General features: G+C 46.7%; 1 protein-coding gene across 1 annotated transcript; it reads left to right on the plus strand.

Moving 5' to 3' along the window:
• The first annotated feature begins 490 nt into the window (after positions 1 to 490).
• On the plus strand, positions 491 to 11,273 carry LOC133907897 (probable amidase At4g34880). Its single transcript, XM_062350003.1, has 5 exons — positions 491 to 1,053; positions 1,185 to 1,399; positions 1,963 to 2,205; positions 10,356 to 10,554; positions 10,642 to 11,273. The coding sequence occupies exons 1-5, from the start codon at positions 526 to 528 to the stop codon at positions 11,068 to 11,070; spliced, it is 1,614 nt and encodes a 537-aa protein (XP_062205987.1). The 5' UTR covers positions 491 to 525; the 3' UTR covers positions 11,071 to 11,273.
• The last annotated feature ends 12,929 nt before the right edge of the window (positions 11,274 to 24,202 follow it).

Raw genomic sequence — 24,202 nt, forward strand, 5'->3', positions numbered from 1 at the left:
TTACACCCTCAAACTGTCACAAAAGTCGGGTTTTCAACCCTGAACTATAAAACGAGATATCCTACAACCTCCAAGTAACAAAATCAGATGAAATAACCCCAATGAATTTTGGGATCAATTGTAACCCCATTTCTAATTTTTTTTCTAATTTTTATTTTTTTTATTTTCCTGATTTTTTTCTTTTTTTCCTAACGGGTCTGTCACTTGTACAAAACTACCACTACATCGTTAAAACCACTACCACCTTAGCAAAAACTAGGGTGGATTGGGTGTGAAGGGGTATTTTATTCGGTTTTGTTACTTAGTGGTTTTAGGATGTCTGATTTTGTAGTTTAAAATTGAAAATCGAGCTTTTGTGATAGTGGAAGGTATAAATTAAATTTTTCATGGTTACCAGGGTTCGGAGAAAGGAAAAAAATCCACGGGCCGATTTGTTGCAAGAAATGGGCCAGGAATCCTGCGGAGAATGGGCATCCAAACAAGCCCTCAAGTCACTCCCAAATCGCCACCATACAGAAAGCCACAATGGCAGTGCCACCCTCCCTGCGCCGCCTCATCCTGCTGCTGCTCGTCGCCGGCGGCGGTGGGGCCACGGCAGCCGCATTCGAGCTGGAGGAGGCCACCATCGACTCCATACACTGCGCATTCGCTGCCGGAGAGCTCACCTCCCGCGGCCTCGTCGAGCTCTACCTACGCCGCATCGCGTCCGTCGACCCCGCGCTCCATGCCGTCATCGAGCTCGACCCCGACGGCGCCCTCGCCGCCGCCGACCGCGCCGACGCCGCCACACGGATCGTCCCCGCCGCCGCGCTCCCGCCGCTGCACGGCGTCCCCGTGCTGCTCAAGGACAACATCGCCAGCAAAGGGTCGCTGAACGCGACGGCCGGGTCGCTCGCCATGGTCGGTTCGAGCTCCGCGCGTGACGCCGGCGTGGTGGAGCGGCTCCGGCGCGCCGGTGCGGTTGTCCTGGGCACCTCCAGCCTCAGCGAGTGGTGCAACTTCCGCGGCCCCGGCATCCCCGCCGGATGGAGCGCCCGCGGCGGCCAGGGCACGGTCCGTCGCTCCCCCTTCCCTGCCTCTTCCATTTCTCTTGAATGCATGTCCTTGTTTCCAATTGGTTTCTTGCAGCCACTAGAAGCATTGCTGCAATGGTAATGCCGGCTTATTTGGGGATGGTGGTGCAGAATCCGTACGTGCCGTCGGCAACTCCGTGCTCCTCGAGCAGCGGGTCAGCGATTGCGGCCGCTGCGAACCTGGCGGCGGTGACAATTGGGACCGAGACAGATGGCTCCATCATGTGCCCGTCCAGCTACAACTCCGTCGTCGGAATCAAGCCCACCGTTGGGCTCACCAGCCGCGCTGGCGTCATCATCATATCACCAAGGATGGATACAGTTGGGTGAGTGACAATGTCTAACTGATTGTGATCTGTGTTTTTTGAGTAGCCAACTTTTGATACACCTTTTATTTGTCGCTGCTTATAAATTGAACTAAGTGACGCTACTGAATTTAATTGAAACATCCCTATATTGAGGCATGTTTCTGTTCTTTCAGTGCTTCTTTCTCTGGAATTATTGTCACTTTCCACATCGAAATTTACACCCAACTTTTCTTTGTACGAAAAATGATCACAGCAAACTGAACATGAACTGACCAGGATGTCAACCTTTACTGGCTAAAACATAGAATACCTTTACTTGCTAAAACATAAAAATACTTCTTGTGCTTAATTACAGCTCAGAATCGCCAAGTGGTAGCCCAAATGCCAGTAAACATGGTAGATAAACCTGATGCAAGTCTGAAGAAATATTTTATGTATCCACTCCTTGCTCTTACTAATTGTCGTCCACTTTGTATTCAAGTCATCGAGCAAGACGGTCTCCTGTTTACTTTCTTACTTTGATTCTGTTGAGGCCATGCTGACATTTTTTGTGATGTAACCTACTTGATGGCTTGATGCAGGCCTATCACTAGAACAGTTGCAGATGCTGTGCATGTGTTGGAAGCAATTGTTGGCTACGATCCGCGAGATGCAGAGGCAACTCGCATAGCTTCACATTACGTACCAGACGATGGTTACAGGAAATTCTTGAACACAGATGGGTTAAGAGGCAAGCGATTGGGAATTCTGAAGAAGGATTTCTTCCATTTTCCCTCTGGCTCTGTCCAAGAAAAGGTCTTCGGTCAGCACTTCGACATTATGAGGTACATTGACACAATATATACTGTTATCTTTTATCTGCAAGTTACATTTGTTGTTTTCTTGAACAATGCCCTTGATTCAGTGGAGAAAATACTTTTTTCTATTTTTATCCATATGACATATCAAATGAGTGAACCGAGCAATAGCTTGGTTGGTAGAGCCTCCAGCTGAGAGACCGCCCACCCGGGCTCAAATCTGGGTGCTCGCAAGTGAGTACCTCATTAAAGGTAGCGATGAAAAAATCAGGGCAACAAGTAGATTACCCTGTAATTAGCTATATAATTTGCCAGAGGGGTGAGAGGAGGTAGCGGAGTGGGCGCGGGGGGGGGGGGGGGGGGAGAGGAGGTGATATGGGCGAGGGGGAGGAGGTGGTGGCGGCGACGGCTGGTGCAAGGGGGAGGAGAGGGCGGCGGCTGGACTCGAGGCCTCAGGGGTAGGGGGGTTAGGTATAGGGCAAAAGAATGGGCTGGATGGGCTATGGCAGCCCAATACAACTAATTCTTTTTTCTTATTAATCATATGATGCATTTGCTTGTGGATTTATGTGTATCAATCATGAATGTGAAAAAAAAGTAGATGCAATGCAATATTTTTGTATGTAAGCCCCTCAAGTACTTTATACCAATCGATTAATGGTCGACCGATTAATTCAGTTAATCCCCGATTAACTGATTAATCCATACTCCCTGGCCGGCTGAGCAACTACCGATCACTGATTTTTTGAACAATGATTAAAGGGTTCGGTATTCCCCTCTCTTAAGACAGCAAGGGGAATGTCTTCTCCCTGTGGCATAGTTATTATGGCGGTGTGGCGAGGCATGATGACTCACCACCTTTACACCTTTATATTACTTATGGGAGTTAGGTATAGGACAATAGAATGGGCTGGATGAGCTATGGCAGCCCAATGCATCTAATTCTTTTTTCTTATTAATCATGATGCATTTGCTTGTGGATTTATGTGTATCGATTATGAATGTGAAAAAAAAGTAGATGCAATGAAATATTTTTGTATGTAAGCCCCTCAAGTACTTTATACAAACCGATTAATGGTCGACCAATTAATTCAGTTAATCCCCGATTAACCGATTAATACATACTCCTTGGCCGGCTGAGCAACTACTGATCACCAATTTCTTGAACAATGATTAAACAGTTCGGTACTCCCCTCTCTTAAGACAGCTAGGGGGATGTCTTCTCCCTATGGCATAGTTATTATGGCGGTGTGGCGAGGCGTGGTGACTCACCACCTTTACACCTTTATATTACTTATGGTGGGCATGAAGATGCCATACACTTGTGCTACAATTAATAACTTTCCTTTTTTATACGCAATTCGTAACTTTCCTATGCTTCCTTGTCCAACAATCGTTCTTTTGAAGACGGGGTATACCCATTTCTCAGCAACCCACTTAGAGCATTAGCTAACTAGTTCAACTGCCCAAGGCCGAAGCAGCAAAGCCCAAAGCCCGCTCAACTATCAAACCAACCTACCCATCATCGGTCCATCCTAAGCTACGAGTCCACTACCGCACAACGGCTCCACACTTGCGCTGCTCACGGACACAGAGCAGTGGCAGTTAAGACTGAGGAGCTTGACAGCTGCCGCACTCCCTCCCTGGCACGGATCTGTTGGATATGTCGTCGCCGCCGAATCTGCAAGGAGGGCAGGCAATGGCTCGGTAGTGGGCGGGAGACGGCGAAGCGGATGAGGAGGCTGGCGGTGAAGGTGAAGGCAGCTCAGGCTACGGTTTCGAAGGTGGTTTGGAAAAGAAAGTGTATGCTGCGGTCCCCTCCTTGTGTTGCCTCAATTCAACATGTATTCACCCACTACACCATATTGCGCCCGCCACACCGCTTTTTGTCGCCACAGGACGCCTTAGCGACGCCACAGGGACGCCACGCCAATATGGTGGATGCCATACACGCTCGCGCCGTGGTGTCAGCATGGCAAGCCACGATTCGCCGCCACACCGATATAGCGACGCTATGGCGACACCCGAATAACTATGCCCCGTGGTCGGGTTTTTTGAAATATCAAATGAAGATGCTCCTCCAGTGAAAGAAACTCTAGGTCATAAGGCCATATCTAATTCTGGTTTTATATGACTAGGTTAGCAATCCTTAACCCAGGGTAGGTTAGCCGTAAGATTAACCAAAATTTTGGCAACCATTTTCTGAACATATTTATTCTAAATGATATTTGGCTAAATTAGGTTGATTAGCAATAGTAAAATAGATCACCGGAGAGTTCGTTCTGTTGGGTTAGGTTATTCCAGCTTTTTGGTGGATAAACTTAATCCTGGGTTGAGATTGTTAAAAAGCTTTTAATGGGTTAGGTTAAATACCTAACCCACCTCTTAATCCTGAAATGAGCTATGCCATTTAAATTTTGAAATCATATATAATGTCACATGCAATTTATTCCCCATCTTAGGCAAATATTCTTGTTTGATTTGTTAGCACTTCAAGAACATTGCAGATCATCACCAAGCATTAAATGTTTACCAATACCAAACAAAATTTCACTTTGCGTACTGGGACAAGTGTTTGAATGGGTATTTCAGTTATACACTTGATAAAATTTACGATTCATGAAGTATGACGGAATGACATGATGCTACTTTAGGCTGTTAGAGACAATGTATGATTACTTCAATGTTCCTTTATATATCAAATTTGGCAACATCAGTAGTGTTTCTTGGCACCAGGATTGTCATTCTATATTACCCTTTCCCTGGGCTATACAGAGAACATGGAAACAATAATTACAAATCTATACTGCAGGTGTTAGCATCATGTAAACGCTTAGATGACAACATCAATAGTAAATTCTAGCGCAGATTCTAATTTCAAATTGAATGACACTTCTGAAAATGATCAATGAATTGCTAACAGAAGGAATTACTTGTCAGAATAATTCTTGAGCGCTTAGTGTGTGTGTTCAGAGCATGACCAAGTCCGGTTGTGCGCATTTGTAGCTCGATGTGTGCACGTTCACATTAGAGCGGGTCTTCACCTAGTGCATGGCGCGGCATGCCTTGACGTGCGGGATGGCGCACGAAGTGGAGAGGCATGATGCGCTTTTCGGATGGCCGGTGGCCACGATTGAGTTGAGTCGGTAATGGTCGTTATATTCAAAAAATAGAGTCCGAAAATGGCTACCGATTTGGGAGCTCAAGCTCTTGCGTTCAGTGTTCCACAGAGTTCGTGTTGAGTGAGTGCGTGAACTGGTGAGCTCATCGGCGACGTGCAACCGTTGTATCTCCGGCGATCTCTAACAAGTGGTACCAGAGCCAGTGATGCCGGTGAGGTACCGTCGTTGGAATCGTGACCGTGCGATCGACTACGTGCTGATGACGGGACCGACATCGTCAATGAACAAGGGCGATGGCAAGGGCAACGGGCTGAGTGGCGCCAAAGAGGGCGTCGTGATCCAGTGGGTGGTGCGTGAGTGGGCGGCGGGACTAGCTACCCCATCCTCACCAAGACTAACTACTCCGATTGGGCACTCATGAAGGTGAAGCTCAAGGCTCGGGTGCTCTGGACCGTCGTCGACAAGGGCGGCGCCGATCCACAGGAGGACATGATGGCACTCGACGCCCTCTGCAGCGCTGTGCTACCAGAGATGGTGTCCGCGATCGCCGACAAGAATTCGGCGAAGGAGGTGTGGGAAGCCATCGCGACCATGCGGGTCGGCGATGACCGCGTGAAGAAGTCGACTGCCCAGCAGCTGAGGCGGCAATTCGACTTGGCGGTGTTCAAGGACGGTGAAACTGTCGAGGACTTCGCCCTGCGTCTGAGCGGGATGGTCGCGCACCTCGCGACACTAGACGAGGTTGTGGAGGATACCAAGGTGGTGAAGAAGATGCTCTGCAGTGTGCCCTCCTGCTTCAGGCAGATTGTGCTGGCGATCCAGACGCTGATCGACATATTGACACATGCTCGCGGACGTGACGGGACGGCTGAAGGTGTCTGAGGACGCGTTTGAGGCACCACAACCGATGGTGTAGCACGACGGCAGCCTATACCTGGCGGAGGAGTGGGACACGCGGAGGAAGCGACAGGAGGCTAGGAATCAAGCCAGCGGCGTGGGTAGGAGCCCGGCGCATCGCGGCAAAGGACGCAGGTGCGGACGCGGGCGCTCAAGTGAAGGTGGCGGTGCGTCGTCGTCCTTCGGGCCAAAGGCCTCGGACCAGTGCCGTAGCTGCGGCAAGCTTGGGCACTGGGCCCAGGATTGCAAGTCCAAGGCCAAGAAGGAGCAGGCCCATGTGGCCTAGGAGGAGGAGGCTTTGATGCAGCTGAGGGCGAGTGTCACGCTCAGCCCCACTCCGCTGCTGCCGCCGCAGGACTCGTCTCCTTCCACCCCGCAGCCGCCGCCGTCGCCGTCCACTCCGGGCGGAATCGACTCACCCCTAGGCCCTGCTGCAGAGGCGCGATGCGTGGATCTACTGGAGCAGGCGGCGTCGTGCACAGCTCCAGATCGGGCGCGCGTCGTTACGGTGGCGCTACTTAGAGGTTCCGTTCAGCTATAGGAGGAGACAACGTTCGTGCAGCTCAAAGCAGAGGAGGACCGCGACGACAAGCTGTGGATCCTCGACACCGGGGCGACGAACCACATGACGGGGTCCCATGCCGCGTTCGCCGACCTGGACACTCAGATTTATGGCACGGTACGGTTTGGCGACGACTCCATTGCGCGGATCGTGGGATGCTGCACCGTGATGTTCGCCTGCAAGAATGGCGAGCACCGCTTATTCGCTGGTGTCTACTACATTCCCCAACTCGCCTCCAACATTGTGAGTGTGGGGCAGCTCGACGAAGGCGGTTACCAGGTGCTGATCAAAGATGGAGTCATGACGATCCGCGAGCCAGGACAGCGCTTGCTGGCCAGGGTGAAGCGCGTGCCGAACCGCCTGTACGTATTCAGTGTCATGCTGGCTCGGTCGGTGTGTCTGGTGGCGCGCGGCGACAAGGAGGCTTGGCGGTGGCATGCACGGTTGGGGCACCTCAACTTCCCAGCACTGTAGAAGATGGCGCGTGAAGGCTTAGTGCGAGGGCTGCCTGAGCTTGCTCAGGTGGATCAGCTCTGTGACACTTGCCTGGCCGGGAAGCAGAGAGGACGTCGTTCCCGGACCAAGCTCAGTACCGCGCCGATCGGGTGCTGGAGCTGGTGCACGGGGACATCTACGGCAAGATATCGCCAGCGACGCCGTGAGGGAACCAATACTTCTTGCTCATTGTGGACGACAAGAGCAGGTTCATGTGGGTTGCTCTGCTGGCGTCGAAGGACCAGGCTCTCGACGCGATCAAGCGCTTCCAGCACGCTGCTGAGGCGGAGACGAGGCAAAAACTTGGTGCGCTCCGCACCGACCGCGGCGGGGAGTTCACCTCGATGGACTTCCATGAGTACTGCATGGAGCATGGCATGCGGCAGTTGACGGCACCCTACTCGCTGCAACAGAATGGAGTGGTGGAGCGCCGGAACGCCACTGTGGTGGGCACAGCTCGGAGCATGCTGAAGGGGAAAGGACTCCCGAATTGGTTCTAGGGCGAAGCAGTGCCCACTGCGGTGTACATGCTCAATCGATCACCGACGAAGAGCATGGACGAGATGACACCGTTCGAGGCCTGGTACGGGAAGAAGTCGGCCGTACATCATCTACGCACGTTCGGTTGCATCGTCTACGTGAAGAACACGACGCCGCACCTGAAGAAGCTGGAGGATAGGGGCCGGCGCATGATCTTCATCGGCTACGAGCGGGGCTCTAAGGTGTTCCGCGCCTACGACCCCGTGACGCGGCGCGTCCATGTCACCAAGGATGTGGTGTTTGACGAAGCTGCTCAGTGGGAGTGGGGTGGTGAAGAGGAAGGTGGCGCGGACGTTGACAACTCCTTCACGGTGGAGTACATGGTCGTGCACGGGCACGGCGAGCCGGAATGGGTGTCCGCGGTGGCGCCAACGTCTCCACCAGGCACGCCCGTGGGAACGGGCATCACGACGACGACTCAAAATTGTGGCCACTGCGACACCGACGTCTCCACCAAGCATGCTCACGGGAGTGGGTGTCACGGCGTCAATCCAGTTCACCTCACCGCCGACAGAGCTGGGCGACGAGCTGGACGCCGACCACGACGATGAGGTGCCTCTGCGGTTTCGTACCGTGGACAACATCGTAGGCCCTGCATCGTCACCCGGGTATGCCGTGCGTGATCTGGGCGACGAGCAGCTCTTCGTGGTGAGCGCGGAGGAGCCTGCGACACTGGCGGATGCAGAACGCCAGCCGTGCTGGCGCAAGGCGATGGAGGAGCTGCGGTCCATCGAGAAGAACCGCACCTGGACGCTCTATGAACTCCCTCAAGGCCGGCGTGCAATTGGCCTCAAGTGGGTGTTCAAGGTGAAGCGGGATGAGCAAGGTGTGGTGGTGCGACACAAGGCGCGACTCGTCGTCAAGGTGTACGCGCAACGTTTTGGCGTCGACTATGACGAGGTGTTTGCTCCGGTGGTGCGCGTGGAGGCAGTGCGGCTTCTACTCATCTTGGCGGCGCATGAAGGCTGGGAGGTCCACCATATGGACGTTAAATCGGCATTCTTGAACAGCGACCTCCAGGAGGAGGTGTTTGTGGAGCAGCCGCTGGGTTCCATCGAGACTGGCAAGGATCACAAGGTATTCAAGCTTCATAAGGCCTTATATGGATTGCATCAGGCTCCACGGGCTTGGAATCAGAAGCTGGATGAAAGCTTGGTTTCTCTGGGATTCAAGAGAACCCCATCAGATCATGCCATCTATTGCAGAGGAGTTGGTGCTGGGCGTCTGGTGCTGGGTGTGTATGTCGATGACCTTGTGATCACCAGCACTAGCAGCTCTGGCATTCAGAAGTTCAAGAAGGAGATGACTAAGATATTCAAGATGAGTGATCTGGGGCTGCTGCATTACTATCTTGGCATTGGGGTGAAGCAGCAGGCAGATGGCACTTATCTCAGTCAGAGCAGGGATGGCTGATTGCAATCCATGCAAGATACCCATGGAACCTCGGCTCAAACTCAGTAAGGAGAGCACCAGTGCACCTGTGGATGCAACAGTGTACAGAAATCTTGTTGGCAGCCTCAGGTACTTGATCAATACCCGTCCTGATCTTGCCTTTTCAGTAGGGTATGTGAGTAGGTTCATGGAAGAACCACATGAAGATCATCTTGCAGCAGTGAAACATATTTTGAGGTACAATGCTGGGACATGTGGTTGGGGTCCGTTCTACGCAAGGAAGAAGGGAGTACAACCAATTCTTGAGGGTTACAGTGATAGTGACTTGGCTGGAGATGTTGATAGCCGGAAGAGCACTACATGACTTATCTTCTTCCTTGGGGGTAGTCTAATCAGCTGGCAATCTACAAAGCAGAAGGTAGTGGCCTTGTCTAGCTGTGGAGCTGAGTATATTGCTGCTACAACTGCTGCTTGTCAGGCTATGGTTGGCAAGCCTGCTAGCTGAGATCATGGATTCAGTGGTGAGCAAACCGGTGCTAAGGGTGGACAACAAGTCCGCCATCTCTCTAATAAAGAACCCTGTGCATCATGACCGGAGCAAGCATATAGATACACATTTCCATCTGATCCGGGAGTATGCAAACACTGGCCAAGTTGAAGTGAAGTTCATCAGAACGGAGGAGCAGCTTGGGGACATTCTCACAGCCTCTCTGCAGAATCAAGTTCCGGGAGCTTTGCATGAAGATTGGCCTTCAATCAAGCCAGTAGTTCAGCGCGTCAAGACTTAGGAGTTTTGTCAGAATAATTCTTGAGCACTTAGTGTGTGTGTTCAGAGCATGACCAAGTCCAGTTGTGCGCTGTTCACATCAGAGCGGGTCTTCAGCTAGTGCATGGCGTGGCATGCCTTGACATGCGGGATGGTCTTTATATTCAAAAAATAGAGTCTGAAAATGGCTGCCGATTTGGGAGCTCAAGCTCTTGCGTTCAGTGTTCCACAGAGTTCGTGTTGAGTGAGTGCGTGAACTGGTGAGCTCGGCGGCGACATGCAACCGTCGTATCTCCGGCGATCTCTGACATTACTGGGTACATATATTTGTTCATTTCTGTTTATGTTCTTTTCCTATTATATATGAGTTTTTCCTATGAATGAATGATGTGACAATTTACAGTAAAATGGGTGCCATCTTGGTGGACAATATTGAGATACCAAGCATGAATGTCATTAACGATGCAGTACAAAGTGGAGAACGTGCTCTTATGCTTGCTGAGTTCAAGCTATCCCTCAACTCCTACTTATCTGAGCTGGCCACTTCACCTGTTAGATCATTATCAGACATAATCGACTTCAATAACAAGCACCCTAGCCAGGTATATATCAACTTACTTCATGTGCACCTAATTCCTTTGCTAATTTTGTTGAACATAAATGGGCAACTCTTGCATTATTGATCACAGGAAAGGATGGCTGAATTTGGTCAAGAGTACCTTCTACGATCTGAAGCAACCAATGGCATTGGTCCAACTGAGGAGCGTGCCATTGCAAAACTCAACAAACTGTGTAAAAGAGGTCTCGAGAAGGTAATGCAAGATAATCAATTGGATGCAATTGTGGCCCCAGGTGCATCTGCTCACAGCCTGCTCGCCCTTGGTGGTTATCCAGCGATCACGGTTCCAGCTGGTTATGCTGCAAATGGTGTTCCTTTCGCCATCTGCTTCGGAGGGTTGAGAGGATCAGAGCCAAAGCTTATAGAGATAGCTCATTCGTTTGAGCAGGCAACCAAAGTAAGGAAACCTCCATCGCTGCAGCATTCTGCCATTCGAACGTGTAACTATGGAGATGAATCAGGCCATTTTTTCTGCAGTTTGTACAATTTTCAACTTTGAGGAAATATTTATGGTGAGAAATATATATACAAATGTTGAGCATAGAGAAATTTTAGATGCAATTTTTTTGTTGTGTACCAAACTCTTTGAACCCAGGCATCTTGCACCTTTGGGTGTTCAAGATATGTACTTTAACAGTATTATAAAATGCAACACATGTGCCTTTTTTTTCTCATATAAGTAAACATAGCTCCTTGAGGTCAGTGTTGGTTTCAAGGACATCCAGCTTGAATGAAGTTTCCATATTTGGCATACATATGATGTTTTTGCACAAGTACGACAGAGTAAACAAGCCTTTGAGGTCAGTGTTACCTGGACAACCCCGTGTCGGATTCCGAGTTATAATTCGCGTGTCCAAATTTTCTTTACTAAATCGGACACCCGAATCCGAGTCGGATTGCGACATCTATATTCATGTCCAGGTAAAATTGCTTGAGCTTTGTTTAGTTTGTGCCCAAACCAACCTTGCAAAAAATTGGCATCCATTTGTATAGCTGCCAATTTTTTTTTGGTCTTTTTTTGTTTTTGGCCAAACTTTGGCCAACCATGTCAACATTTTTTTCTCAGGTATGTGCAACCAGTCTCATAAAGAAATAAGTCGACTTTTGAGCATTCAAGAAAATTGATTTGCAGTTGCATGACAGGCAAGATACAGTCATTCAGATTTGTTAAATACACCTTATTTTTCTGCCCGTTTGTTTCATTCTACAAGTGTTACAGCCATATAAGCTGTTCACAATTTCTCTATTCAGGCTGAGAACTCAACATAGTGTGCTTATACTTCTCACTAGGTTGCAACACCACAGATGGAAAGTTGGGTTCTACAATCTTCTACCTTGGCTTTATAAAAAGTAGAAATACATTATGTTATCGATCTTGATATCAGGATCGAAACAACCTGGCAATGATATCAATGTGTACATCAGGCCTTTAGTCGATGATCTTAATAAACTCTAATCGGAATGCATCGAGGTTTGAGATCAGTACAAGCAAGAGTACTTTACCTTGCACGCTATGTTGTTCGTTAGCATCAATGATCTATCAGCACTTCGTAACTTGTTAGATCAGAGTAAAAGAAAAGGTGAAGTTTGCCCTCATTGCTTAGATAACACAGGCAGTTTGAAGTTGAACTTCCTAAAAATAGTGTACATACGGTATCAACGTTTCCTTTCTAAGAAGCACCTGTATCGAAATATGGACAATCAGTTTGAAGGTATATGGGAGAAAGCGCTACCTCCAAGGTTTTCTGGCGGAGTAGATGCCCACAATCAGGTTAAGAATATCAATGTTGTCCTTGACAAGCAAAAACGATCCTCCAAGGATGATAAACAAAAAGGAATGTGGAACAAGAAATAGATAGTATTCGACCTAGTATTGGAAAAAATTAGATGTTCGCCACTCTATCGACAACATGCATATAAAAAAGAATATATGCAAGAGTATGATTGGTAAATTGCTCTAAATAAAGCTAAAAGGAAAGGATCATGAGAATGCGTGAGCTGGCCTTGAAGAAATAGGCTTAAGGTCGGAGCTTCGTGGACATGATACGAACAAAGGAAAACACTTACCCTAGCAGCTATCACTCTCTCCAAAAAGCGGAAAAAAATTCTGCGAGTTCTTGCATAGTGTGAAAGTTCCCTCCGATTACTCATCCAACATCGCACATACTTGTTTCAGTGAAAGAGCTGAAAATGAATTTCACCATGATGAAGTCCCATGATTACCATGTGATGATGACGTCACTACTTGAGGTAGCTATTAGGAACATCATTCCAATTAAGGTTCACGAGGCTATCCTGAGCCTGTGCATTTTCTTCAATGCAATTGAACAAAAGGTGCTCAATCGAGACTCGCTGGAGGAGCTAGAAAAAAGACATTTTGAGACTCTATGTATTCTTAAGATGTATTTTCCACTATCCTTTTTCGATATCATAGTCCATCTCACTGCTCACCTTGTGAAAGAGATACACTACCTTGGTCTCGTGTTCCTGCATCAGATATTTCCATATGAGAGATTTTTAGACGTTCTCAAGTCTTACGTAAGGAATCAAGCATTTCCTGAGGGATGCATCATGCAATGTTACGGGATGGAGGAGGCATTGGAGTGGTATATTGATTACATTGAGCCAAATAACCCAATTGACGTGTCTAAGTCTCGCCATGAGGGGAGGCTTGCAGGTGTAGGGGTTCTAAGGAAGATGGCAATAACTCCTGATCCGAAGGCATAGGACCAAGCTCATTTCCTCATGTTGTAACAAATGAGCAAAGTGTGCCCATATATATATGAGCACAAGCGAATGCTACTTGAAGACAATCCAGGGCCGAACAAAACTTGGGTTGCAAGGCAACATATGCAAAGGTTCACCACTTGGTTCTAAGATCGAATCAAAAAATTGAGTATTCTTACAAGTGCTCTGATAAAAAAAACTGGCATCGAGCCCTATATACACAATTATGATATATCAAGGGTATGATATAAACAAATATACATTTTACACGGTTGCCCAAGATGAGAAGAGCATATAACATAACAGTGATGTTCGTATAGATGCTTATGGCAATGGCATGCAGTGGTGTCCGTATAGAAGCTTATGGCAACAACATGCAGAGGGGCACATACTACGATTAAATAGAGGAGATATGTGAGCTGAATTACTTGAGAGTCAAGGACGCCCTGTTTCGGTGTCGTTGGGTACAAGGAACAAAAGCGTCGCTAATGACAATTATAGATTCACTAGCGTTGATCTCAAACATATTGGATACAAGTCTGAACCCTTCGTACTCACTAAAAATATTTGCCAAATCTTTTATGTGACTGACACAACAAAGAAGAAACGCCATGTGGTTCTCGCTAGGAAAAGACGTATCATCGGAGTTGCAAACGTCATTTATGAGGAGTTCAATCAATTCGATGAAATCCTCCTTGTGCTACTGCAATCGTGCCACACCTTTCGCCGACTAAGAAAACGCCATACTTGCGCTTCGACCATAACGAAGCAATCCATGTAAAGAAAGCATGAAAACAGTGAATTTGAATTTGAGTGTCAAATTTGTAATATTAGTGCCAAATTTGTTATATCCACGTCCAATTTGAATTTGAATTAAGTGTCAAATTACATATAAAAAGTAATGAATTTGAGTTTGAGAAATTAGGTTTGAAGTTATTTGAATTTGAATTAAGTGTCAAATTCCATATATTAAGTGTTTGCTTACATATAACAAGTTAGATGAATTTGAATTTGAATTAAATGTAAAATTCCACATAAAAAGTTATGAATTTGAATCTGGAAGATTTTTGTCAAAGTGATACATGTGTATCAAGCCCTACAGCCAGGTGATTATTTGTAATCTGCCTACAACCTAAGTCAAAAGTGACGGATGAAGAGTATCACCCACCACATATGACTGTAGGTGACGGGTGATACTCTTCACCCATCACCTTTTACTACCTTCACCCATCACTTATTACAAGTCAGAGGTAACAAGTGATACTCTTCACCCGTCACCTATAACTTATTATAAGTGACGGGTGATTATCATAGGTGATGGGTGACAGTCTTCACCTGTCACCTATGACCATATAATTTTATATATAGGCTGAATCCTAGCCCTCCTCGTGTCATTTTGCCGAAATTCTAGCCCTAACTGGCGCCACCGCCTCCAGCATCCTCGTCCCCGAGCCGCCTCCAAGCACCAGACCGCCGGCCTCCGCCCTCCCCCATGCCGTTGTCCTCCATCGCGCACCTCCACTGCGTCGAGTCGTGCCTCCTCCATCGACCCCCCGTGTTGCCACAACACTAAGGAGGAAGACGACCACCACCGCCGTCGGCCTCTTATTCCTCTGTGGGTGGCTCCTCAACCCCATCGCTGCTCCCCACGACGCCGGTCTCCCAGGTGAGCTCCCCTTGATTGTGTAAGAGATGTTGAGGCAGTGGGTACAAGGACATTCAGAATGTACAATTGCATAACTTGCATTTTAGTTGGTTGAAAACATAGTGTGCTTCCTTTGACATTGATATTTGTTGTTCTTCTCTTCGAATGTTATAGTTTGGTTCCTGGGTGCTGCTTTGAGAGAAATGAGGGTTTGGACGCGTTTAATTGTAACTTTGAGTCTATGATATGCTAAAGAAAAATGGTCTGATGTTTGCAGTCTCTAAAAATGGTGCGTTTGATTTGGGTCAGGGTGTCCACTAAAGTCATCGGCACCAAGTCTTGAGTCTTATTTCATTTATTATTTAAGATACTTAAGCACCACTGTTCCAGTATATATATATATATACATATATATATATGTATATATATATATATATGTATGTATGTATATGTATGTATATATATATATGTATGTATGTATGTATGTATATGTATGTATGTATGTATATATATGTATGTATGTATATATGTATATATATGTATGTATGTATATATATGTATACACACACATACACGCAAATGCTATTCTACATCCTAGGTGTAGCATATTATTCTACATCTACTTAAAAAAAATTTCAGTACTATCAAATAAAATTTCAGTAGTAAAACACGATTCAGTAGTTATTATTAAATTTTTGTTCAATAGGTGTAGAATAATACGATACACCATAGGTGTAAAATAGAACTACCGTATGTGTATATATATTATTGTATTTTTATCCTAAATTACCAGCACAAAGAAGAAAACATTATGATCTAGTTTTGGGTGAATGACGAGTAACTACTTTGATGTTGTTTCACTCTGATAGTCTTTTCCCACATAAATGGTGGTATTTGCTAACTTTAGAATCACCTTGGATAGGAATAATTAAGTTGGTGTTGACGAGAGAACTTAGGATTGTTTTTGTTTTCTTGAAGTACCTTTGTGATTGTTATATTTCTAGTTCTATTTACTATATGAGGAGTTGTTGGCTACCAGCATCTGTCATTTCAAAAGGTTTTTGTTGTGTTTGTCTGCGCAAAACCTGACATCAAGAAGAGTAGTGTCATTGCTGTTTGATTCTATTTTTTTATCACCTTATCATTCCAGTCATGTGCTCATGCTCAGCTGTTAAGATGATGCATTTTGGAAGTGTCAAGATTAATGTAATGTGCTTGTCTTCTGCTAATAAAATTGTGATGTCCTTCCACGAATAAGGAATGTAGGAGGGCAGTGGGCGGGGGCGAGTAGTTGCAGTATTAGGGATGGATGGAGTGGAGGTGGTGGTGGGCGGCACAATGAGGCGATGGGGACATTGCTAGCTACGGGTGGAGCAAGTGGAAGGAAGAGCGTAGTGGGAAGCTGCAACACCGATGCCTGCGATGGGCAGTGGTAGCATGGGTTGGGGCTAGGGATACAACGGAGGGGCATGGGGAAAGGAAGATAGCGCCGTCGGGGAGAGGAAAACGATGATGTCCAGAGGAAGAAGGCAGGGGTCACATGATCCACTGGGGTGTGATGGATTGCACGATAACCCTACCCATAACTTTGTTCTTCCCCTAGAAGGTGAACATCTGCATTACCGATAGCACGTGGCATCAAAGCATCATCTCAAAATAGAGGTCAAAAGGTGTGGTGAGAATGAACATATTGGATATATTTATCATTAAAGAAAAGGATGCCATTTAAATATTTGTGAACTCATACCCGCAGTGCACAGTTGATGGGCCAACCTCTTATCCTCCTCCTCCTGGGCACGCTTACGGGACGCTGCTTCTTGCTCCTCCATAGTGCACAGCTAACGGGCCAGCTTCTCATCCTCCTCTTAGCACGCTTACTAGCCGCTGCTTCTTTCTCCTCCTTCGCATCATTGTTGGAAGGCCTTTCTATCGAAGAGTCGTTCGACGATACCAACTTCGCATCATACATAGTAATTCATATATCTCACACTTGTTTCCAATTAAATAGTGTCTCCAAATCTTAAGGGACTTTGTTTCGTGCGCCTATTTCCTTATTTTTCACCCATGGCTACTTCACTTCGCTAGCCAAGCCCGCATGCACCACGACTGCTAGTTCCAAATCATGGGTTGGGTAGTTCTTCTCATGCTCTTTCAACTGTCTGGATGCGTAGGTAACTACTTTACCTTCTTGCATTAGGACACATCCTAATCCTTGCCTAGAGGCATCACAGAATACCGTGAAATCCTTTTGAATATCTGGCAAGGTTAGCACTGGGCTATGATTAGTCTGTTTTTTAGTTCTTGGAAGCTCTTTTCACAAGCTCTTGTCCATTGAAAGGGCTTTTCCTTTCGGGTCAGTTTAGTCATAGGTTTTGCTATTCTTGAGAATACTTCTATGAATCTCCGGTAGTATCCCACCAATCCAAGGAAACTTCTGATTTCTGTCACATTAGTCGGCGGTTTCCAATCCACGACTGCTTTGACTTTAGCAGGATCCACTGCTACTCCTTCTATTATGACATGTCCAATGAAAGCAACTTCCTTTAGCCAAAATTCACACTTCTTGAATTTGGCATAAAGCTCATGGGCTCTTAACCTTTTCAAGACTATTCTTAGGTGTTGTTCATGCTCTTCAGCACTCTGAGAGTAAATGAGTGTATCGTCAATAAAGACTACGACAAACTTATCTAACTCTTCCATAAATACCTTATTCATCAAATTCATAAAGTAAGAAGGAGCATTGGTTAATCCAAAGGACATTACTGTGAACTCATCGAGTTACAAAGCTTGTTTTGGGTATGTCACTTTCTCGAACTTTCAGCTGGTAATACCCTGATCTCAGGTCAATCTTAGAGAAGAATTTGGCTCCTTGCAACTGATTGAAAAGGTCATTGATCCTGGGCAGTGGATATTTATTTTTTATTGTCACTCCATTCAAGGCTCGATAGTCTACACACATTCTAAGACTGCCATCTTTCTTCTTTACAAACAAGACCGGTGAACCCCATGGAGATGAACTAGGTCTGATATATCCTTTCTCTTATAACTCTCCTAGTTGCTTCTTTAACTCTACTAGTTCATTTGCTGCCATTCGATAGGGTCTCTTGGCTATTAGGGATGTTCCAGGGATAAGATCTATGATGAATTCTATTTCCCGGTCAGGTGGCATGCCTGGTAGTTCCTTTGGAAGCACATTTGGATATTCATTTACTATGAGCACTTCATCTAGAGTTATGGCTTCCAAATTACACAACATGGGCATGGGTTTAGGTCCTTTGGGCTGGTATTCCACTTTAATGCAATTGCGGTTAGCTAGGGTGACCTTTCGAGTGCCACAAGCTATGTTGCCTTGACGCTTGGCTAACCAATCCATTCCAAGGATGATATCTATCCCATCAGATTGGAGAACTACTAAGTTTGCTAGGAATTCTACCCCACTTATTATGATTTTAACCCAGGGACATCCTAATATGCACTTGATTTCTGCTCCGGGAGGGCATATCATGAGGATTTTTTAAGCAAAATTGTTGGAATTCTATGCTTAGCAACAAACTTTGATGATATGAATGAATGCAAAGCTCCAGAATCAAATAATACTATTGCTAAAGTTGAATTAACAATGAACTCACCGAATACGACGTCTGGTGCTTCCTGAGCATCAATGTGGTTGACGTGGCCTCTCCCAAAGGATCGAGTGGCCTTCTTCTGCTATCCCGAGGCTTGCGATCCACCGCGTCCAACTCCTGATGCTACTGTTCCAGCACTTATCGCAAAGTTTGTTGGGGCTCGTGCTGCAGTAGCGTTCTGGTGTGGGCCGTTGGCTATCATATGCTCGGGCTCCCTACAGTTGTAGTAGACTCTATCTTTGTTCCTTTCGGTCACTTGGGCAACACTGCCATTACTGTTCTGCTGACTTGCTAAATTCTGGCTGCGGTAAGCTAAAGTTGTTGGCTGGTTGTATCCTTGAGACCGATATTGCATAATTGGTTAGTATTTTGGCTTATGGTAGTTGTTAGGTCTAGGCCTTGCGATTCTTTCCTGCTGCCTATGCTTATGTGCTATGAACTTGTGTTTCCTATCATTGTCTCCTTCAGTTTTGGCTTTCTCTATATGATTGCTCGATTCATCATTGTGTTGAAGTCCGGGTAAGTGATGGCAGACAGGTGCGTCTTCAGAATACTATGCAGTCCCCTTCTAAAGCGGTCCTGCTTCTTCTTGTCTGTATTCACATCTTTTGGGGCATAACGAGAGAGCTTGGTGAATTTGCGGATGTACTGATTTGTGGTCATGGTCCCTTGCTTCAAGTCACAAAACTTTGTTTCCTTCATCTCTATGATTCCTTCTGGGATGTGATACCTCCTAAACTCCTCTTGGAATTCCTCCTAGGTGATGGCATTGGCATCCTCTACGGCTTCTCGATAGTTTTCCCACCATTCCAAGGCTGCTCCTGTTAACTGGTGAGATGCCAAAAGAACCTTTTCACAGTCACTGGGATTTATGACATCCAACTTTCTGTTGATGCCCCTTAGCCAATCATCTGCTGCTAGTGGGTCATCTTCCATGTGATCGAAGGTGGCTAGTCTAAGTCTTATGAACTTGGTCATCTTGGACTGTGGTCCTTGTCCATTTCCACAGTTGCCTTGTATTCCTTATGTTATGGCTTTAGCCATTACTGCCACAAGTTCTTCAATAGGTGGTGGGGGTGGTAGCTATCCTATTGGCTGGTTATTCTGGCCATATCTCTCTTGTCCTTGATTCACTTCATGCTCATGGTCTTGCTCTTCTATAGCTGCTCCTTGGGTTTGGGGAAACAGGGGGGCTTGCCTAACCCACCCACCTCGGTTCTGGTGTCCACCTCTGGTTCGTGGCCTTCCTCTAGGTTGTTGTCCTACTTGAGCCTCACTGGCGGCTTCATGGCTTGCTTGAGCTTGATGCCCTAGCGTTGTTGGATCTTAGTTGACCTCTTGGGTCGCATCTGCTTTTGAGGATAGTTGAAGGGTAAGGCTTTAGAGGGGATAGCTAAGCATTAGGTTACTTGATTTCTTCTAAGAACACTTAGGTTGATTGTGGCACACAACATCAGTACAAACATCAAACACATAACATTACATCACACAAGGTTCAATACACACATAGGCATTGGAGCTAAGGACTCCAAGTGACACTGAACTGCTACAGACAAGGGTTGCGTTACTATGACACGATACATGATACTACAACACAATACATACTACTGGAATAACCAGCATACGATAGATTGATGATGCACTAGACCTGATGATGTTCTTAAGTCATGCTGCTACTGTTGATGGTGGAGAGACTGCCTTCAGGGGTGGTTTGCACGCCACTCTAGGGCAAGGTTGATGTCATCATGGTTGGCTAGTTCTAGGTCCTGCATCTACTCAAAAGCTCTAGTCATGTTCCCCTCATCACCATCCAGGTCTATAATTTTATCTCCAACAGACTCTTTACTACCCTTAGAATTATCTTCATGCACAAACTCACGCTCGATGGGGTCTTCTTCTTCTAAATTATCTTCATACATCTGGTCATCCTGCTCCGCTCGAGGAACTAGAGGAGGTGGCGGTGGCACTGCAACTGATGCTAGTACAACTCTGTCTGATGCAATCGCATTGGCTACTCCTGGAGAGAGGACGGGAACTCTGGGTAACTCCAAGTGTCTGACGCTATCAATTGGGGTAGGTGAAAGGTCCTCTTCCTTGCAGTGAGCTTGCAGTGGGGTCCTCCGTGAGTCATGTGGCAAGACAAGTAGGCTTCATCGAGCTCCTTGATATAATACTCAGAGGTCTCTATCAGTGCCTTGGTAGTCTCCTTAGCACGCTTTTCTGTAGCTGCTGCCTGCTCTCGAACCTGTTGTAGCTGCATCCTCAGAACTCTCTCTCGAGTCTCAAAAAATTTCAGCCCTCTGGACGCATCATTCCACTCAAAGCCATGAGTATCATATAGCTGATCCAGGGCAAGGAGGTACTTCACTATGGCGACCAAGGTAGGGTTGTCCCCCCTTTGACCTAGACCTTCCAACCTTCTCATCCTGCTACTTCACACTAGGCGTGTACGGTCACTGACTGGGAAGAACTTCACCGGGGTACGTCTAGTATCCTTCTCATACCTCCGACAGAAGTAAAAGAGGGCCTTGCTAGCTGCTACTTGATAGGTGTCGCTATACTCAGCTCCGTAGGCGATAGTACTCCATGGCTGCTAGTCTGTATACTCAGGTGTCTCGAACACAAGGACGTGGACTTCACATTTGTTGGTGTCATTCTCTTGGTACTCTCGTCCACTATACTCTGGACGCTGAGTATACCCAAACCTCATTAGTGTCTCCCAAAGGATGAGGGGAAAGCCTTGCACGTCCAAGCAGTAGGTAGTGATCCATCCGTCTCCTTCCATCTGCCAATTTTTTTGAAAAAAAGTGAGTCGGGATCGAGTGAAAAACATTTTTATTAAAATGGAACATCAAGGTAAATAGGCAATTGGGATGATAGAAATTTTATTAAAATAGTTTGTTATAAAACTATCACTCCTTTACTCGGCCAATCCTAAGGTTTTGCCCTACAATCAAGTATGGCTCGGATACCACTCTGTCGGACCCCTCCTTCAGGTCACCTTGTGCAACTCATACCAGTCCCTAGATTAGTAGCTGGTACACACATATTTCTAACAGAAGTAGACATCACAGGCATACGTCATTTAAAGTACGATATTAGGGTACAGCACAGAGTTCATTACAATAATAGCCCGTAGGCATAATTAAATAAAGCCTCACAGCACAACGGAAATAACACAAAAGCGACCCATGCCCTATAGGCAACTTGAGTGCAAACGAAACCAAACTTTTCTATTCTTCATCTTCACCTTCGAGAAGTCGGCCTCTGGATCATCTGAATCCACATATAGCAGGAGTGAGTACATAAGTTACTCAGCAAGCCCTACTTCAATGGGAGACATTACATGCATAAAAGTAGATCAAAGATAAGGCTGTAGAGTCTTTAGGTTTTGCAGAAAGCTAGTTTTCGGTGCAAGGTTCAATTTGCAAAGATGATATTAAGACATTCTTGAGGGAAACACATAAGTTGAGTTTATGGGGTTGTTGGCCCTGGGGGAGATATTTCCATCCTGCCTGTTCCCACACTTTTCTATCAGTGGACACATAGTTCGGGATATTTCAGGCACATAGCCAACACTTTTTGAGAACACGGGCACACTACCCACTCACACACCAAGGAAGTACTCACGCTGGAAGCTAATCACTATGACCGAACCATAGCATGTCCTTGACCGAGGACACGGCTATCCGGATAGGTTTAGCACTCTACATAGGCTGTACACTTTACCCACAAGATATGCACAGACTCCAATCTTAGCAACTAATGGAACTTTCATAACGATACGCAACGTCATCGCAATGTATCCACAATATCCACCCACGAGGCACTAAGATACCAGGAGCCTTAGAATATCCATGGGAAGGACCACTTAGCAATCCCAAGGCTCTCACATAAGCTTAACAATATCACCATCCGGACCTTAAGTTACATACTGCCCAAGTCTTATCCTGGTCCCCGTTGCCACTACCGGCCTCCGAGTGGGTACCGAACTAAGTTGAAGGGGTTGAGTCAAGTCCTGCCCATTCAGGTCATGTGGTTGTACAATTGAATACTGTAGGATGTCACAACGAACCGGTCCTTATATGACTGAGGCAAGTGTCTCCCAGCAAGAACACCACAAAGGCGAATCTTGCCCCAAGGTAGTTCCCACCTTTGTGGGGTACCTTACTCACCCCTGTCAACAATACACTAGAGTTTTCTAAGAACACAAATCTCTCTCTCACACACAACAAGCACACAACACTTCTCATTTTTTTTTTTGAAAAGGCATGATTAACATATGTAATTATCCTGGTTCTTTCATTTGAGCAAAGCAATCCTAAGCATGGTACTAAACAAGTATTCATCCAAACAATCATTATAGTTGATGTTAGGGATCTTCTAGGGTTTCAACGGAATAAAGGTGATAATATCAAGGTATGGCATAAACAAGCTAGGTCATAACTACATTAGCATACTATTTAAAATTACATTTATTATTTTAAGCATGCATATCCCTATAATTTGAAACAATGGCTCTACTGGTCAACGGTGTAGGACTTGCCTTTGTTGAAGTCCTCGTCCGCTCCTTCTTCAAACTCCGGATCCTCTGGGCCTTCCTCAAACAGGACTTCCTCTAACAAATGCAACATACGACAAAAGCGCACACACCAACAATCAATCAAAATATTATATTAAAAACTAATTAAATTACAAAAATTATGGAATTGACATGGTTGGGTAGATCTTGAATTTAGATGAATATTGGTGGAAGAATCGTCGAAAACGGAGTTAGGACTAAGGAGAGACGAGCTTCAGAAGTTTTAGCGGGAGAGAAAAATCATGAAAAAAGAAAAAGAAATATTCTCAAAATATTCCTTGGCTTGGCTTGGCTCATGGCTCGGCTCAGGGTGGTGCTGGGCTTGGGCAGGCCCACCTGTTAGTGAGAGGGAGAAAGAATAAGAGAGAGGGAGAGGGGGCTGGCTCGGACGGATCGAGCAGAGAGAGCGAGAGGCGGAGGGAGAGAGGGAGGAGGCGATGGCAGCGGTGGACAGCGGGCGCACAGGCGATGGAGGGTGGCGGGGGCCAAATCCAGCCCGGGCGGGGGTGGATTTAGCTGGTGAGGGCGATGGCAAAGAAGCAGCGACCGACGATGGCAAGGAAGGCGAACTAAGGTACAGTTCTTTGGTGGGAAGGGATAGAGAGGGGAAGGGTGGTGGAGCTCACCAATGGTGATTTTCAGTGCGGTGGCGGTGGCAGTGCTCAGAGGAGTGAGGGAGGAAATGGAGGTGAGGGAGAGAGAGGTGGTATTGCAGTGTAGAGAGGAGGAAGAGAGCACTGTTGCTCTTTATAGGGGCGATGGCAAGGGCACGGTGGCGGAGCGGGGTGGGAGGAGAGGCTCAAGGCTCGAGGGAGCGACGTGGGGCTCGAGGTGAGGCACGAGGTTGGCTGCGATGCACGGCGATGGGACAGGTAGCGCGGTGCAGTGCACAAAAGAGAGCAGTGACAGGACAGGCGGCGCAAAGCAGAGAGTGGCGACGGGACAAGCGGCACGACGCGACGCGGAGCAGGGAGCTACGCCGGGTCACGAAGAGAGAGGGATTTTTTTTATTTTCTGGGAGAACACGGGTGTGACAATAATCAGGCACCTA

Source organism: Phragmites australis, chromosome 24 (assembly GCF_958298935.1).
Source record: "Phragmites australis chromosome 24, lpPhrAust1.1, whole genome shotgun sequence".
NCBI lineage: Eukaryota > Viridiplantae > Streptophyta > Magnoliopsida > Poales > Poaceae > Phragmites > Phragmites australis.

Coding starts and splice junctions, on each gene's coding strand:
- LOC133907897 (XM_062350003.1), top strand. CDS start 526: ATGGCAGTGCCACCCTCCCTGCGCCGCCTCATCCTGCTGCTGCTCGTC. Junction 1,054..1,184: donor CCCGCGGCGGCCAGGGCACG/GTCCGTCGCTCC, acceptor ATGGTGGTGCAG/AATCCGTACGTGCCGTCGGC. Junction 1,400..1,962: donor CCAAGGATGGATACAGTTGG/GTGAGTGACAAT, acceptor GGCTTGATGCAG/GCCTATCACTAGAACAGTTG.